A 16,668-nucleotide genomic window follows, 5' to 3' on the forward strand; every position below is an offset into this window, starting at 1 on the left:
ATGATTGCTTCTCTTTTTGTAAAGGTGCAGCGAAAATAATCACTTGTCGAAGTGTTACAAAAACTGATATTACCCAAGGCAGGGAAAGATAATACATGAAATTGAACAAAAAAATCAATGTCGCTAAGAGTGTCAACGTAATTTGTCTAATTAGATTATGTGTTTTTTCCTTTTGCAATTCGCACTGAAGCGTGAAATTATCGTTATTGTCTGGTTGCAGTTCCGAAATACGTTGTTGCAATATAATGCCTGAAATTGTACTGCAAAATGTTTACTTAATGCCGTTGAGCATGTGAAACGCTAATTAAAATATAATTATTAATTTGTTCTACTAAATTATGAATCAGGCGGTAATTACTTAAAATATAATGCAGAAAAACGAGTTTGTATTAAAATGAGTAAATAATTGAATATAATTGGGAGGAAACTATGATTAAATATCATTTGTACATCAATCAAAAAAGAGTTGCACTTGTTAGCACTGATTTTATAGTAGGCTTATTAGAAAAAAAGTGGCGATAATTTGTCGGTAATGTTCTAGCTAGTGATTGGAAATTACAAAAATTAGAAACCATTACATGGTAGATAGTGGGTTACATACACATTTTCCATTTATTGCAGTTTTATATGAGCTGACAGCATGATGGGCGATCACGTGGAGTTAGACTACTTAGTAAATTGAGATTAATTGAAGATCTTATTATTATAAGAATACACAAAATCATATGTAATTATTTCATTTAAGTAATTACTCTTGGGTACATCACTAAACCATGAATATGTATGTGTATCTGTCAACTGGATGACAAGTATTAATTGCATATTATTATTTCAAGAAATGTTTATGACTGATGTATTAATTTAGCGCAACTCTATTCTAATCTGCAATTTTAAACTATTTTTGAAAAAATTCCGTAATACAGGCTGTTCCACATAATTTTACGGCGCCTGTGCCTGTAAGTTGCAATCAGTATTGCAATATTCCGATACGAACTCGATTACAAATTTGGAAAAATTGGCTAATTTTCTCTAGTTTGTTCACCCTTTCAAAAATTACTACATTTTTTAGTTTTAAGTTAATTTTTAGTTAGTTAGTAATTAAGATAAATAAACTAAAATCATATTCATGCCATCTCTTCATAGAACAAATGATAATTGTCTCTGAAAATCTGCTGTTTATGACTATTAATGAAACAGTGATTAGTTTGATAACTACAGTCATGGGTTTCCAAAAATTAAATAATTAAATTTATATTTTTTGTATCTAGTGTTTTGTGAATTTTGTATATTTGGGTGCGTACATTAGGCGCAAGCCTCGTAAAGTTGTGTGAAACACCCTGTCTGTTTAATTATTTAATAGATTTATTTGTATTACAATTATGGTATAGGAGTTTCTTAGAAAGCCTTAATGTTTAATTGCTGCAACCGTGTGATTTTGTTCTTGGTAAATATTCCTAATAGGGAGACTTGTTATGTCACTACTTATAGTATTTTTTTATGTAACTGCTTTTGGTCTTGCTCTGATGAGTCAGCAAAGGATTTTTACATATTTTTGAATTATATTAGGTTTTAAAAGTGATCAACGTTTTGATTTTTTACAACGGATTACGAAATAGTTACTTACACTTGCGGGTGATAGGTAACTGGCATTTTACAGGGCGACATTAATTTGACACAACGTGTAGCGGAGTGCGTTAATGAATAGACTCTGTAAAATAGTTAACTTTTTAAATTTTGTTTGATCCTCTTATCAATAAATCTGTTTTTTTTTTATTCTACGTCAAAATAAGGTCACGTTAAAAGTCTTTTGGAGATAGGCGGTATTATTCTAATTAGAGTTAAATAGTGAAAAAAATTATTTCAATCATTCACGTCAGCATTTTATATCTACGGTTATTATGTAAAATGGTGTTTTAATAAATAAGTTTTTATTATACAAAATGAAATATTTTTTGAGAGTTTTTCCCGCCCTCCGAGTAAACACGTTTTCACGTTGTTTACATAGTTTTCAACCGTATGTTAATTTGACATTTACAGGTTTGGTGGGCAAATAGTAGATTACATACCGAGGTGGGAGATGCTTCATTGCCTAGGCGAAAATTGATGACCAAGGCGCGAAGCGCCTCGGTTAGCAATGAGCCGAGCTGCAGTGAAGCAACGACTACTAAGGTTTGTATACTATTTTATTCACAATCATCCTTCTTAAAGAACAGAAAGGTATTAAAGAATTTATAAAAGTTTGACAAACATAACTTATGACAATTTAGGTTGAGTGGTGGTCACTTCCTTATAGTTTTCGGGTTGGGAAGTGACCACTTCCCAACGTGAGAACTGTATAGCTATTTCATATCAATCGTTAAATGAGGTTGAAATGTCATATCTTCGAACTTTTCACATACAAAGTAAATTGATTATTTATTGTAGGTTTTCAAAAGTGATGTAGCATATGAGAGTTATTTAACACAAACTTTTACGTTGATTTCTCGTTATACGTGAATCTGGGGACTGGCCCATTTAGCATAACCTTTATTCGTTTTCTTTAGAGTATCTGATTTTAAAATATGTATATAGATATTGATTGTTTTTTAATTTTAATTTTTCGAAATTTTTTTTTATGCATACATCCTATTTTGTGGTTTGTGTGGGCGAAGTTTGTTATTTATTTTTTTGTTAATACGAAATGTATAAAAAAAGTATTGACCGTACAGGGGATTGAACGTACACTAAAATTGTTTGTTGTTTTATGGCAATTTATGTTGTATTAATTATACATATGTTTAATTCAAAAACTGTTTTAAATAAGTTAACGATTTATAACTTTTTTTGGAATGTATTAGAAAATGTTTTTCTATTTCCATAACAATTCAGGTGTTATAAAAGATACCTAATTGTTTACAAAAATAATGTTGTTATGAATGACGTATTTTATCATATTATCGTAAGAACTATATCGAATGTTAACAACATTTTACAAAGAAAAAGATTAAATTAATATAATATTGGTGGTATATGCATGCATTGAATGTCATCGATGTAAAATTATATACAATGTGTATTCTTTTTCAGGTTTCCAGTACTACATCCAAGAAGTGAACGCAACTGAAATCAAAATATACAGTATTATAATAGTATTAGCTAGTTCCTAATAGTTCATTCGAAATTACATCAGCCCGAAACGCGCTAACAATTGAAGAGAATCAAAGAGAGGGATTATATAAGAAATTGACTAAAATCGTTTGCCTTAATATAATGTTCGTCCAAACCGAATTTAACAAATCAAATAACAATAACGAGCTAAGTAGATCACGCGAAGTAGATTCGGACAGTTACGACGGTTTATTCAAGGATTTGGATTTGATTTCGCGATTTTGCATGCCTATTTGTTCGCGCGACAATGAAATTAGAGAAGTGGCGTTGGACGTCATATCGAAGACCGTCGAGGGATGGTTGGATGGCGTCGGTAGTCCCAAACATTACCGGATGGCCCAGCCGGAACGCCGGAGATTACAGAACGCGTCGAACGGATGCGCGTATTCGGACATTGTCGGGAATACCGTTAATGACGTCCCCAAGGAGTATTTGGATCTGGTGTCGCTACATTTACCTATCATTTTAAGGTTATCAATTAGTTGTCCTTTCATCAACGTCAGGGAGAAATGTCAACATATCCTGGAAATCGTGCAGGTAAGAATGACTTCTTCTTATCGACCTCTCCTTTATTAAATATTCACCCTCATTAAAAACGGGAGCGCCCTCGCCCTTAGTTTGCTTAGTTTTTAATGAGGCATTTTTTAATCGACGACCAACCAGCCTTATTACGAATATAATAAGCCACAGTGAGACCAGCCTTTATTATTAACTTTATGGAGCAAATAAGCGAATATTTGTTATTTTACAATCGAGAAACGAGCATATTTGGCGGTTGTTCTATACATTGCCAGACAAAATTTTGACCAACTGTTTTTTTTCAAATTTTTTAAACATATTTTAAGAATCTTGCTTATTCACTTGGTTTTGTCGAAACTTTGCTAAAATTCGATTTGAAATAAGCTGGATTAATTCATTCAAGCCTCCTAACGGTAGTTAGAGTTTAGCATAATCCGTATGCAACCAATTCGCGTAATGTGATTTGCAGCGAACGATTATTAGCTGCAACGCGAACCAAATCCGACCGAAATGGCCACTACACTATAATGTGCACGATTATTTTAAATTAAATTTACGTGAGATTGCGTGTACGTATATTTAATATTCGGTTGAATGTAAAGGTTTTGATTAAAATTTTGTGATTTTTTTTTAAACTTAATTATTTTTTTATACGGAAAAAATCAATTAGTGAGGAGGCGGAATAGTTAAAGAGCCTAAGTTACTGCTTTACTTTTTTTTAAGAATAAATAAATTTTTATGAGAACCAGTACCGTGTATGCCATTTATCAGGTGTCAGGAATAATTATAAAAGTGGGCAAAATGAAATGTAAATCAAATTGTTCATGTTGAACGTGATCACGAATAAGGAATATAAATAGCTGATATAAAATTTTCTAATTACAAAAAAATATAGAGAATGTAAATGAAAGCAATGTATTCATATTATAAAGATTTTTTAAAACTATTTTCACATTATGGAATTTTTAATAAAGTTACTTGGTGCTGAATAATTATTTAAAAAAATTGTTCTGTGATTTTCTAGTAAGATTAGAGCAATAGTTTCGTGTTTTTAGTATATTTAAACTGTAATTTTTTATTTTACCTTAAAATTTCAGAAACAAGTCGCTAAACGTTATTATTTTCTTGATTTACGTTTTTTTTATTAAAAGTTAAATTTTCTTTGTGGAATTGTGATACAGTACTCAGTTAATGGCCGTTTGAGCTGATTAAAAACCGATTGCTCGCAATCAGATGTATAAACCGTGTCGTTAAAAGGGAGCACAGGTAACAGGTAAACATTTCGATACTAAAACTGCCACTGAATAAACATCATCCAGGACAAAATCGATTTAATCCACACAGCCCGAAAAAAGAGACAATTGAACATCAAATAAACGAGTAACAGGGATTTTATGGATTTTCTAGAACGTGACCCTCGATAATATTTTTTCACATAATATTCTGATAGAGGATTTAAAAATTATGGACGCTACCCGCCGCTCTATAAACCCAATAGTGGCCGTAACTTTTTTATTTTGAAAGATAAAAAGTGATTTTCAAGAAGTGGATCGAATGATGTAATCGGCCTTTCGAATTGCACTTTCAACGTCGACAATTTTTTCGCGGGAAAATTTAATTATAGCGTTCGATCGATTGATTTAATTTGGGCTAAGAGTGATTAATTCAACCGGAAGGTATCATTAAAATTTTCAAATCCTTTTGGGATTTGACGATAATCGGCTTAAAAACTGCACGTCAGGCTGTAATCAAAGAGGATTCGAATTAAATAAATCATTATCGGAAAATGCACGCTTTTTATGAATGCGAAAATTCGCTCGTAAATTCCATGATGAGACTCACGTGTAGTCTAATGGCGTTTTTATCAGATTTTCGAAATTCTCTCAAGGGAAGTACACATATACAAGAGTCGTAAAAGTTGTTGATAGGTTTTGAAACCTATACCTTGTGAATACTAATTTCGTTTGGCAGTTTTTTAAAATTCTATTAGTCGTAGCAAATAAAAATTATATGGCTCGTATTTTTTGACACCTTTCAAGTTATCAACTGCGTCTGGTATTTAGGCACAATCAATTTTAGTTTACAGCTTAAATCCGGCTTAAATCAGCAGCTAACTGACTTTACAGCAGTTTATTTGTCTCAAAATTAATTATATTATTAGACAGTAGAGAATTATAAATCCTTAGGAAGAAACACCAGCACCTGCATCTACTGGAATATGGTTATTTCTTTTTTTTTATTGTGTTTGAAAGATACAGAGCTGATAATTGTGCTTTATTCACACATTTGAAATATGCTGTTCATGCCGTCATAATGAACCATAAATTTCACGTGAAGCTCAATCGCCTTTCCTGCTGCTTTAATTAATAATTGATATTTTATGGTAGAAGTACCTATATAAATGAACTAGATTAAACAAGTCTTGCAGTTACGGTTGTGTCTCTGGGTCTGTTTTATCCTGTTTAAGTATAAAAGGAATTTAAGTAACACATATAAATTTGGTGTATTTATAATCAAAAAATAAATTATTCAATTCTTATACGGTTTTCCTGAAAGTGTATTTGACGTATTGATTTCACAATTTTTTCCTGCAAAGCCGTCGTTGCAGTAACAAACGCCACATTCGAAGCTTCCTCTTTTCCTGCATTGAGGAACGACTTTTGGATTAGAAACTGCATCGTCCATTTCGCAAGGACAATAGCAGTAAGCGTACAAATGCAGTCGAAAAACTGCATCGCCAGGAGTGAGGTAGATTTTGATTCGTTTTATTTGTTCGGGTTGTCTTTTCGAGCATTGTTTCTGTTCCACTTTGACCCAGAACGTCACCGGTTTACCCAACTTAAATCAATCTTATCAAATTGGTAAGCACCTCATTTTTAGCTCAGTTACTTCAATGTTGTCACATTTGTCGCTCTCGGTTATTTTGCGATTGCCGCAGTTGGTGAAAAAAGTCAACTTTACGACTTGTTGTTTTTTGAGATTGTGCCTTAGTTCGATGCTTTTGTGCAGCCATTGGGGTCCAGGTGTTAAGGTTATAGGAAACGTGAAGGGGTCATCTGAAATTGTTTTCGTGGGGTATTGGTGACGGCTCGGTTTTTACTTACTGAGTCTCAGATTGAGCGATACTTCTTGTGGAGAGATTGGGTTACTCTTTTCGTTTTTGACAATGTGAAAACTTGCTCTCGGTGGGAAGGAGTAGCCGTTCACGGTGTCGGTTTTATGTTGCTCGAGATAGTCGTTGTCGAAACATCCGGATCCATTAGCTGACTAAAATTTTGTAATAAAAGTTTGGTTTTAATTGGAAGCCGTTTGTATTTGTCTGGATGCTCACACGATATTGGAGGTACCAGCCGCACGATGGTGCATGAATGCAATCTTGGCATTTTCTAAGAGAGTCACAATTGTCCCCAGGCTGCACTTGAATAAATTTCAAAATCAACAGGATTATTATCAGCTTGAATGGCATTTTTGCTGCCGAGTTGAAAACGACTGAACAAGTGGAAATTTCTTTCAATGAAAGTCGGTGTTAAAGGTCGACGTTGCATCATTTCCTCGTGATTGAAGATATGAGTAAAATATCAGCTAGTAAGCGTAAAATTTAAATTATAAGATTCGATCTGAGGGTTTAGTTTTTGGGAAGTGAATGGCGTTTTTGTTCCAAGGACTCAATAAAAGCCGAGTTTTGCATTTTCAGGAATAGCTAAAACAGCATCAAACTTTCAGGAATAATTACCATTAACTTTCGCTCGTGTTCGACGCAAGATTTTATTACTGCAGTTAAATATTTGCAAGGAAACTCTCGATATCAATCCGAAAAAAACTCACAATTGATCACTGCAAGTTTGTTAAGCAGGGATTGCTTTGGTTTAGTTTTATTTTCCATTCAGCTGCTACCACCGACTAAAGGAAATCTTTTGCAGCGATTCGAGTGTTTGAGTGAAAAAATAGTTTGCTTTTACTATTTAGAAATTCTTTTCACGAACGCTGCCCTTTTCACCGAGCTCGACTGAGCGTCTCAAATTCATTATTGTTTACGACTCGGAGTTTCGATGAAGATACGTTTTAAAACCATTTATGTGAAAGTGTTGCATCTGGGGATTGAATCTAAACAATTTTTCAAGGTTCAATTACAGAAATGTTCAATTGGAAAACATCTGTTTTTCTTTTATTATATATAACATGAGAAAACGTGATCAATTATCGCGACTACCACAATTTTTTCCTTTCCATCCTGGAAAGCACATGCAGCGTCCACAATCACAAAATCCGTGATCATCTCCTCCACAGATTTTACCTTTGAAACGTTTGCATGAAAAGTTGTCACATTCGCAGAATTTTCCAAAAATTCTCTAAAAATATTAATACCTAAAAGTATTAATACCTAAAAAATATTACCTCTCCATAATTTTCTCTTATATCACATTCACAAACTCCACACATACAGGTACCCCTTCCAGAGCATTCTTTATTTTTGTGAAAACATTCTTTAGGGTCTGCAGGCTGATTACATTCACAAAATTTTCCAAATCCAGAATGACATTTACAAATTCCACATTTTAAAGTACCTCGACCGGAACATTGGGGATGATTGAAATTACTTTTTTCTGGTTTTTCACAAGGACATGTGCATAAAAGTTCTATTTCTAGAGTCAGATTTTGAAAAGATTTTTTTGTGAAGAGGTGGATTTCTTGGTTGAGTTTTGAAGGATTTTCAGGACACTTTACTGCTTCAATTTTAATTTTACCATGTTTAGACTGAAAATTTACTGTTTTGCTATATTAATAAAAAATTATTACTTTTACCGTGCTACGAGTAAATTGAATTTCAATGTGTTCTACATCTGGGACGAGAATTGTGTCATGTGGAACCGTCAGTATGACTTCCAGAACAACCGGAATATCTACAAAAGTTGTATGTAATAACATACTGAATTTTTTAAATTTTGACTCACTTTTACGAAGTTGCAGAATCCTTTTTTGTAGATTGTGTTTGACGAAATTTACCGTACTGTTGGGATTGTAAACGTGTTCTTTGTATTTTTCGGTGGTATTGGCATTGTAGTGGAAGCAACGGCTGTCTGTCACCTGTTTGGAGAATTTGATAATTTCACATTTGATACACTTAAATAAGTTACATGTCCACCAGATGTTTAGGAGAAATTTAGAAAGTTTTGCTAATTTAAAAAAATATTGTTAGATATTTCTTACTTACATTCTTTCCCAAGTACCAAAAGCATTCAGGTGTTTGGATACATTCGTGGCAGGTTTGTAAGGTCTCGCAGGTGTCGTGTGAATGAATTGGTAAAAAAATATAGAGAAGTGGAAGAAGTCCAATCAGAAACATTTTACAGCTTGCGTTATACTAGTTCGTTATTGCAGTTTTTTAAGATAAGTTGTTAGGGGTCATATTTTGATAACCTCGCGTAGGTTAATAATATTTACAAGAGATTTTTTCTGATTGAAATTATTTATTGACAGATCCTGGCTTTGTCTTTATGGAAATCACCCCAAATGTGATTTATTTTTATTGCTTTCAAACGTGCATTTAGAATGCCTGTCGTAACTTGAAGACAAGACACCCATGTAGAGTAAAAGAGATTGTGCGATATTGTTCGCATAATTTCCAAATTTAAGTTCAAAGTTTGTTCGCTGTTTACTTTTTACTCGAAAATTTACAACACGGTTATAAAATTTTATTGAGATTATTTTGCTCAAAGGGAGCGTTAGTTTTTTTTTTATTTTAGGCATATGGAAATCAAGTGTGGACTTGATGTAGGGAAGAAACCTAACCTAATTTTTTAATCATGCCTTTTCTGGATTGGATGACAATTAATTCTCTTTGTAAAGCTGGAATTGGATATCAAGCCGAAATAAATTAAATGTCGGTAATAAATAACTTTGAAGGAGAATTCATTAAACGTTAAAAAAATATTCCGCAAGAATATGAAAGAAGGGTCGTAAAAGTGTGTTTCGACAAATATTTTATGGATTTCTTTACTTGTTGTACACATACGGGAGCATGTGAGGGTGTAAAAGGTTCATTGTGTATTTATTTGATAGTAAAAAAATACTCGTGGCTTTTTGAAAAGGTTTTATTAATGCAAAACGGGTCCTTGACCGCATAATTCAAAGTTGCGATTTTATGTACCCTTTTTGTTGCTGTTTGCGGTAGATGGATGATTGTTTTTGCTAATAATTTATGTTGTGTAACGTTATTGTTGAGCAACCATTCTGTTACCAATTCAACGTGTTATCTGTTTCTGGCTTAAAAATTTGGCCAAAGCAGGGCTTGTGATTCGATTCTCTTGAAGCGCTTCTTCCATTTAAAACCGCCAACGCAGGCTTTTAGTTTATCAACAGAATATTCAACTTATCTCTTCGACAGCTTTATGTTTCATTTCTGCTACAGAACATTAATTTCAAGCGTTATGAAGAACGTCTATTACACGATTTTTCTTCTCCATGCCTGATGGTTATGTAGTGTGAGATTCAGCTTATCCGAACTATTGGTGGGTATAAAAAAATTATAATCAGGTGCGTAGCGTAGAAAAGTCATAAATTCATAAACGTTGAAGTAATTACAGTGTTCCACTTTATTCGCATTATTCCTTTTAGCACAATATCGGGTTATAAATATGCATTGATGAAAATAGTTTTGTGCTCGCCTTTCTCATCTAATAAAATTTGTATTATGAAATTGCAAATGTTTGATGTTGAGGTTATTAAATCCTTTGGTAAAATTTTGAGTTTTACAACGAAATAGATAATAGAATTTTAATGAGATTGTAAATTATTTACATTTTAAACATCGCTAATTACAACTAATTAAACTTATTATGAACGGTTTTAGTATATCACGATTTATTGTACCATTGAGAGTATAAAATGAAAGTCGAATGGATACGGTTGTTATATTTTTCTTCCAAATAAGGAAAAGGGTTTTTTGGATCATGCAAGGCTTCCAAATCGATTTAACCTTACGATTTGCAAAATTACATTTTAATTAAACGATCGTGTTTTGAGGATAAAGTAGCAACTTTATTATTAAATTGCAACTTTTTCCACAATTCAATTTTTGAAGCCAAGTCATGTAAAATCTTTAATACTTGTAATAAGTTTGCTAACAATGTTCTTAGAGTACAGAGAGATGTTGTTATTTATTTTGTTAGTTATAAACTTCGGTTTTTGTGGATTTACGACTTGGGTTTTACCCGTAGGAAATAGTCTTTTAAAGGCGTATCGTTGTGATGCAATTTACGGATCATTAATTAAAAAAAAATATTTTAATCGAACTGTTTTTACTAATGTGTTCGGATCCACGAAACCTACATTAGAGAATTAAGCTTAATAAAATTCAGTGATAAATTTGCTCAAAAAGGGTCATAAAAATGACTAATTTTGTGTTCTTTATTAATAGGTCTAGAAAGTTAGTTAAATAAATTTGTGCCTGTGTTAGCAGAATGCGGATTGAACAGCTGAAATTATTAAAGTAATAGCTTGACTCTTAGAATTTAATTGGTTTAAAAGAGTAGATATGTATCCGAGCGGCATTTTGAATAACATTTAAATTTTATAATTCGGATAGTTCAAAAGAAGGATTAGTGTGGAGTTTTTACTCGTTATTACTAAGAATGTGTATTTTAGAATGGCCCGATTTCTTTGAATAATCTGACACTGCGAACAGTCTTCCTGTTAAAGCGACTTGATTGATGATCTGTTAATGTTGTAAGAATTTTTTTGTGGGAATTACTCATTATTACTTTCACTGCATTCACCATTGTTCTGCCTGGTCTAGATTAATGAGGTTTTAAATTTTCTGGCGTTTGTCATTTGAAACATTGATTCGAAACAAATCTAGTATAAAAATATTTACACTCTTTCAAGGCACACAGACGTTTCTAATAACAATAATTACAGTAATGACTTATGTTACGTGGACTTATTAGAGGAAATTGCAATTTTAGTCTAGACTTTCTATGAAAAAACTGTATTGTGGAGTTAAGAAAAGCGAAATACTAAACTTGGCGAAGGTAATTATGTTCCATTTAAAGACGGAGTAAGAAGAGTATACGAGAATTCATGTTCAACACTTCCGCCTGTTGACAAAATATTAAATTTATTTTGCCTAATGAATTTCACAGTACTTATTTTACAAATTATAGTCTGCAAAACCGTACAGTAACTGGCTGATTAGACCGACTGACAGGAAGTGATTATTTAATTGAAGTGATAACTTAAGTGACAAATTAAAGAAATAATTGCTAAAATAATACTGTACACACACAGATAAAAAATAATAAAATTGCCAGTTACCCACCAAGTCCAAAGGATAAATTACTTCATTTAAAAGCAGGACAAAATTTTGCTAAAGTACTTTTATTTTTAGTTTTAGATATAAATTTACAGAATAATATTACGAGATACGATACTTAATGAGACTTTTTTCTTTTAACTTGGGAGAAATTTCAAGTGTACCTATACCTATCAATTTTTTATAAAAAATATTAAATTTGGTATACTTTACGTCTTAAGCTTTATTAAAAGTCGTTTAAACATTGCGTTTTAATCTATAAAAGTACATTTAATGGCTACTGAAACATTTCCTAAATTAATTAAAAAATTGTATCTACATAATTTTCGGTGTAAGAGAATTTGGAGAAGGGTAGAAAGACGGCTTTGCTTCTTGGCTTTTTTGATCAATAACTTGTGTTTCAATTTTGCTTCTATTCAATTTTTCTTAATTAACTTTGAATGGTGTGGGGTTGGGTTTCCCATGGCTACGCCACTGCTTTAATCCATCCGCGGAAAGAATCTTAAAATGATTGGTTGATGTATTCGCGTGACGAGTCTCAGTTAGATTCATGTTTTTATATCCATTATTTCTGTGAAATTTGTCGGTTTATCGTTAGATCTTTCGAATATCGTGATAATGATAACTTAACACTGGGCAAACACTTTTTCCGCACTACGAATCAATATAGGCTGGTGTCGATATTACTTTTCGGAGCATGTGGTACAAAGTCCGTGAAAAATAGCGAAATATGGTTCTGGGTTCTCGAAATGGTAAATCCGTTTTTCGAATGTTTCGGACAACACAATAAAGTCTAGTTCGCATGGTAGCGGGAATGTTAAGATTTCGTCCTGTTATCTTATTTGAGAGGGACAAATTATTCACCTCACGTACGATATACCTACCCATTCCGTGTCATGCAAACTGATCCTTTAAGAAAACTGAAGAGGTGTTTAAAACAATATAATACGAATGGAAACAACTAAATGTTGACAAATGCAATGCCATATGGTCGATCGACCGATCACGAATCCAACGGTAATTGGTAGCAGAGTACCATTTACACTTTTTAAATTGGGATTTATTTCACCAACTTGTGTAAGCGGTCTTTCAGTCATTCCTTTTACTCCTCGCTAAGGACAAGAAATATTGTTTTAATAGTTAGTCAGGCAGGGTATCTTCAGGCATTGTGCCATTTATTTGCATTTTTTTACGAGAATCTATATTTACTGCCTTCGAGGACGACCATTGCCTGACTAAAGGTTTCATTATCATAAAGGCCATAACAAGCTTAATTTTCAATTGTATTGTTGAATGGTACACAATACTGATTTTTTTTACCTCAGTTGGATTAACAATTCAACGAGCTTTGTCTTGATTTATTCTTAAGGCTGCTTGTAGTCGTAATTTTAAATCGAAAACTTAAACTGACTTTTGATCCAAAGAATTATTCAAAAATGTTAACCAAACTATTGTTTTTTATTTAGCAATATTTTTGATGACATATTACGTTTATTTCTGGATTATTACATTTATTATTATTTTAATGCTCTGACGAACTGCGGCCATACATACGGTCATTTTTACCATCAGAATTTACCATTTAGCGAAACGAAGCTTGCATTTGCAACATTTTTTTAATTCAATTTGTTTTATGTGAACACGATTTACTTCAAGAGTAGTGATTTTTTTAATACTGGATGTATTTAAAAACGAAAATAACAGTGCTAAAGCTTCTACAAGCTATTTTGATTCACTCTTGAACATTTTTAAAACGAAGAAACCGGAAAATAGCGGGTGTGGTTTTTAATAATAGTTTTTGACTGTTACTTAAAATAATAGATTTTTTTAATATGTAGACACAATAATCTTTATTTTGTGGAATGAAAAATGAGGTGAGCATTTTCAAAATGAAAATAAAAAATTGAGTTTGAATTTTTTTGAGTAAATATTGCTTAGAATTAAAATTCTTAACAATATTAACCCAAACCAACATAAAAGGTTGGAATGGATTCGAAAAATCCGTAAGGAAGTTTTTGTAATGTGTTAAAATTTTTAAATTGTGTTAGAATTAAACTCAGATATTATATTGCCCTAGAATCACAGTTTAAAAATTAAGTCATTTAAAAATAACTTGTGTGTTTGCAAAATGTCAGTGGTTGGAGTTCACTAGTGTGTTGTTCTGGCTGACCAAGTGCCTTGGGTCAGATCACCTATAAACGTGGCATACAGTGTATGCAGTGGAACGAAACGGGGCATCTAAACAGCAAATTATATCAACATTTAGAAAGTTCCGGAAGAATGCATTAATTTTCGATTTGCTTTGGCCTGTATTCCGTAAGTTTAGTTCGGGGGCAGGTCACGAGCACATTTTTAATGAAGACGGTTTGCTCAGACTTGTTGCTTGTTCACGTTTGATGATGTCATGGAAGCCTAATGAGTTTCGAGTATCGAAAACCTAACTCGCTCTAATGTCGAAATTTAACTTATGGTTTGGTTTTTTCGAAAATGAATTTGGACATTACTGAAACGTTGACCTCACGCTTTAATAATTTAGTAGCTGAGATGTTAACAAAGGAAAGACATGTAGATGTAATAAATTGATTCATAAATATACACCAGGTTGGGAATTTTTCTTGGAGCTATTACTTAATTCGGGGAGGGGTTTCAGTGTTCATCTTTATTTGGTCTTGTCAGAAGGAACAATTATTATTTCGTTACTGTTCGTTTTGATAAATTTCTTAATGAGTAGGTTAGGTTGCGGTTTTCGTTTTCCACCGGACCAGTTTTGTCTCATCGCTTTTATTCCATGGATAACGTATCATCATGCACGAGAATTCTCCGACTCTCTCTGCAGAATATATATTAGCATAATGTAAGGAAAGAAACATTTTTTTTATTTTAGCAACATTAGGTATACGGCTTGTCGGCTTTACTAACCAGAAATTTATATTCTACTTCCACACAGCTGGATATTTACAGTCGGTAGGCATTGTTTTCAGCGCGCTATATCTTGGTTTAGCAAAGTTTGAAATTATTGTCAAAAAAGAAGTTTTATTTAGTCGCTTCGTCTAACTTAATACGAACTAACAAGGTATTAACTTTTTTCGGGTTTAAGTTTTAATAATTTATAAATTGGGGTGTAATCTGTAAACAGTAAACTTCTTAATAATAATCAGCGATTCAAGATTTATGAGTGTTAAATTAAAACGTCCGGTGGGTTACAAAGTTGCAAACCTGTTCCCGTTTCTTAATATTGTCCATGCATCAATTTAAATTAAAAAATATCACACCTAGGGCAATTTGTTTAAAATTGTAATTATAAATCTCGCACTACTTTCTTGGAAGTTTTCTTTATGCAAACGTAACATCAATCACCACAATGAACGGTTAGTTCAGCAGATACTTAATTACGCTGCTTCGGCCTCCAGATACGTTTAAAAAAACGTCCACTCGGATACCGGTAAGGAGAGTTAGATGCGATTTTATTGCGAGTTTCTCTCGTCTTGTTTCAGCCCAGAGGTGAAGTTGTTTTTGCTATATTTTTGGCGTGATAATTTTTCTCTTCAACGACGAGTTTTTTCCGCGAAAAATGTAATGAAGTGTGACCACGTTATGAGACTAGCCTGCTTTCTGTATGTTTAACTTGGAATTAAATCGCTATGTTTTCTCATCGTTAGGATTGTTAAAACGGAATCGAGAATGTACAATCGCAGTTACAATCGAATGGAAACCGACTCGTAATTATAGTGCGTATGTAAGGCAATGATCCATTCTGCCGGAATAAAAACGTCAAAAGACAACTGCTTCACGGTCCGTATCAGTTTTTGTTGTGTAAACAAGAATGTCGACTAATGTTCAGCCTATTGTTTTCCACACCTTGTAATTTCGATTTAAATGTGAGAATTCCAACTGTTATCTCGGCAAATTTTTTTTTACCTAAATTTGACTTCTCAAAGGCCGCTTTACCGCACGGCAATTAGCTTGATTAGCTCACATTTTTCAATACGTGCCAGAGGTCAAAAAATAAATATTGGAGGAGAGAGGCACTAGAAGATAATTATGAATTATTAAAGGTAACGTTTACAAAACAAAGACAGCAGCAGGAAAAATTCATTATCCACGAACTTAAAACAGAAACAACAAAATTCACTTTTGCATTGGAAATAAGGTTACTTCAAATAATACAGTGATATATGTTTTATATACTAGTAAATTGCACCACGATTGTTAAATGTGTATCCTCATTTGTAAATTTTAAATTATTAAAAATATCTTTCTGAAGTTCTAAAGATTCATACAAAAAAAATATGATCGAAGAAAGATACACGTATTAGTATGTACCTATTTTAAACTAACTGCTCTTTGAATTCTTAAATAGGTACAAGAAGTTTAACATTTCAGTAGTTAAGCTGTGCCGATTCTAATTCACTTCATCTGCGCATGCGCCATTTCCGGGAATTTAGACCCCCACTCCTGGATCCTGGTTCCAGGAATCCGGATCCCACTCCTGGATTCCGGGAATCCCCCACTCAAAATTCTGAGAATTGTGTGCTATTTTTGGATCATGATGTCATGCATTGAATTTGTCTYCGCATGCGTCACTTTGGGGAATCCCACATTGAAAATTATGTGAATCCCCATTGAATTTGTCTGCGCATGCGTCACTTTGGGGAATCCCACATTGAAAATTATGTAAATCCCCTGAATAT

The 16,668-nt window shown here is 32.9% G+C and overlaps 3 protein-coding genes across 4 annotated transcripts in view; 1 reads left to right on the top strand and 2 right to left on the bottom strand.

The window, feature by feature from the left end:
* LOC123014741 (sestrin homolog) overlaps positions 1-16,668 on the top strand; it is a 170,759-nt gene that overhangs the window by 14,666 nt on the left and 139,425 nt on the right. For both annotated transcript variants that reach the window (XM_044413995.1, XM_044413998.1), the window contains exon 2: positions 3,067-3,684. In XM_044413995.1, coding sequence (XP_044269930.1) covers positions 3,250-3,684 — 435 coding nt within the window. In that variant the 5' untranslated portion in view covers positions 3,067-3,249. The remainder of the gene's footprint in view (positions 1-3,066; positions 3,685-16,668) is intronic.
* On the bottom strand, positions 6,151-7,800 carry LOC123014744 (integrin beta-PS-like). The gene is made up of 4 exons (XM_044414001.1): positions 6,998-7,800; positions 6,771-6,933; positions 6,556-6,722; positions 6,151-6,504 (listed from the first exon to the last, which is right to left on the bottom strand). Exons 1-4 carry the CDS (start codon positions 7,130-7,132, stop codon positions 6,196-6,198), a joined length of 774 nt encoding a protein of 257 aa, XP_044269936.1. The 5' UTR covers positions 7,133-7,800; the 3' UTR covers positions 6,151-6,195.
* On the bottom strand, positions 7,805-9,043 carry LOC123014742 (integrin beta-PS-like). Its single transcript, XM_044413999.1, has 5 exons — positions 8,879-9,043; positions 8,619-8,751; positions 8,470-8,567; positions 8,062-8,421; positions 7,805-8,015 (listed from the first exon to the last, which is right to left on the bottom strand). Exons 1-5 carry the CDS (start codon positions 9,008-9,010, stop codon positions 7,860-7,862), a joined length of 879 nt encoding a protein of 292 aa, XP_044269934.1. The 5' UTR covers positions 9,011-9,043; the 3' UTR covers positions 7,805-7,859.

This window comes from Tribolium madens, unplaced genomic scaffold (genome assembly GCF_015345945.1).
Source record: "Tribolium madens isolate multiple individuals breed KSU strain unplaced genomic scaffold, Tmad_KSU_1.1 Scaffold_97;HRSCAF=244;Tcas5.2_LG3a, whole genome shotgun sequence".
NCBI lineage: Eukaryota > Metazoa > Arthropoda > Insecta > Coleoptera > Tenebrionidae > Tribolium > Tribolium madens.

Coding starts and splice junctions, on each gene's coding strand:
- LOC123014744 (XM_044414001.1), bottom strand. CDS start 7,132: ATGCCATTCAAGCTGATAATAATCCTGTTGATTTTGAAATTTATTCAA. Junction 6,934..6,997: donor GCTGGTACCTCCAATATCGT/GTGAGCATCCAG, acceptor ACAAAATTTTAG/TCAGCTAATGGATCCGGATG. Junction 6,505..6,555: donor ACAAATGTGACAACATTGAA/GTAACTGAGCTA, acceptor GATTGATTTAAG/TTGGGTAAACCGGTGACGTT.
- LOC123014742 (XM_044413999.1), bottom strand. CDS start 9,010: ATGTTTCTGATTGGACTTCTTCCACTTCTCTATATTTTTTTACCAATT. Junction 8,752..8,878: donor TTTGGTACTTGGGAAAGAAT/GTAAGTAAGAAA, acceptor TTCTCCAAACAG/GTGACAGACAGCCGTTGCTT. Junction 8,016..8,061: donor TAAGAGAAAATTATGGAGAG/GTAATATTTTTT, acceptor TAATATTTTTAG/AGAATTTTTGGAAAATTCTG.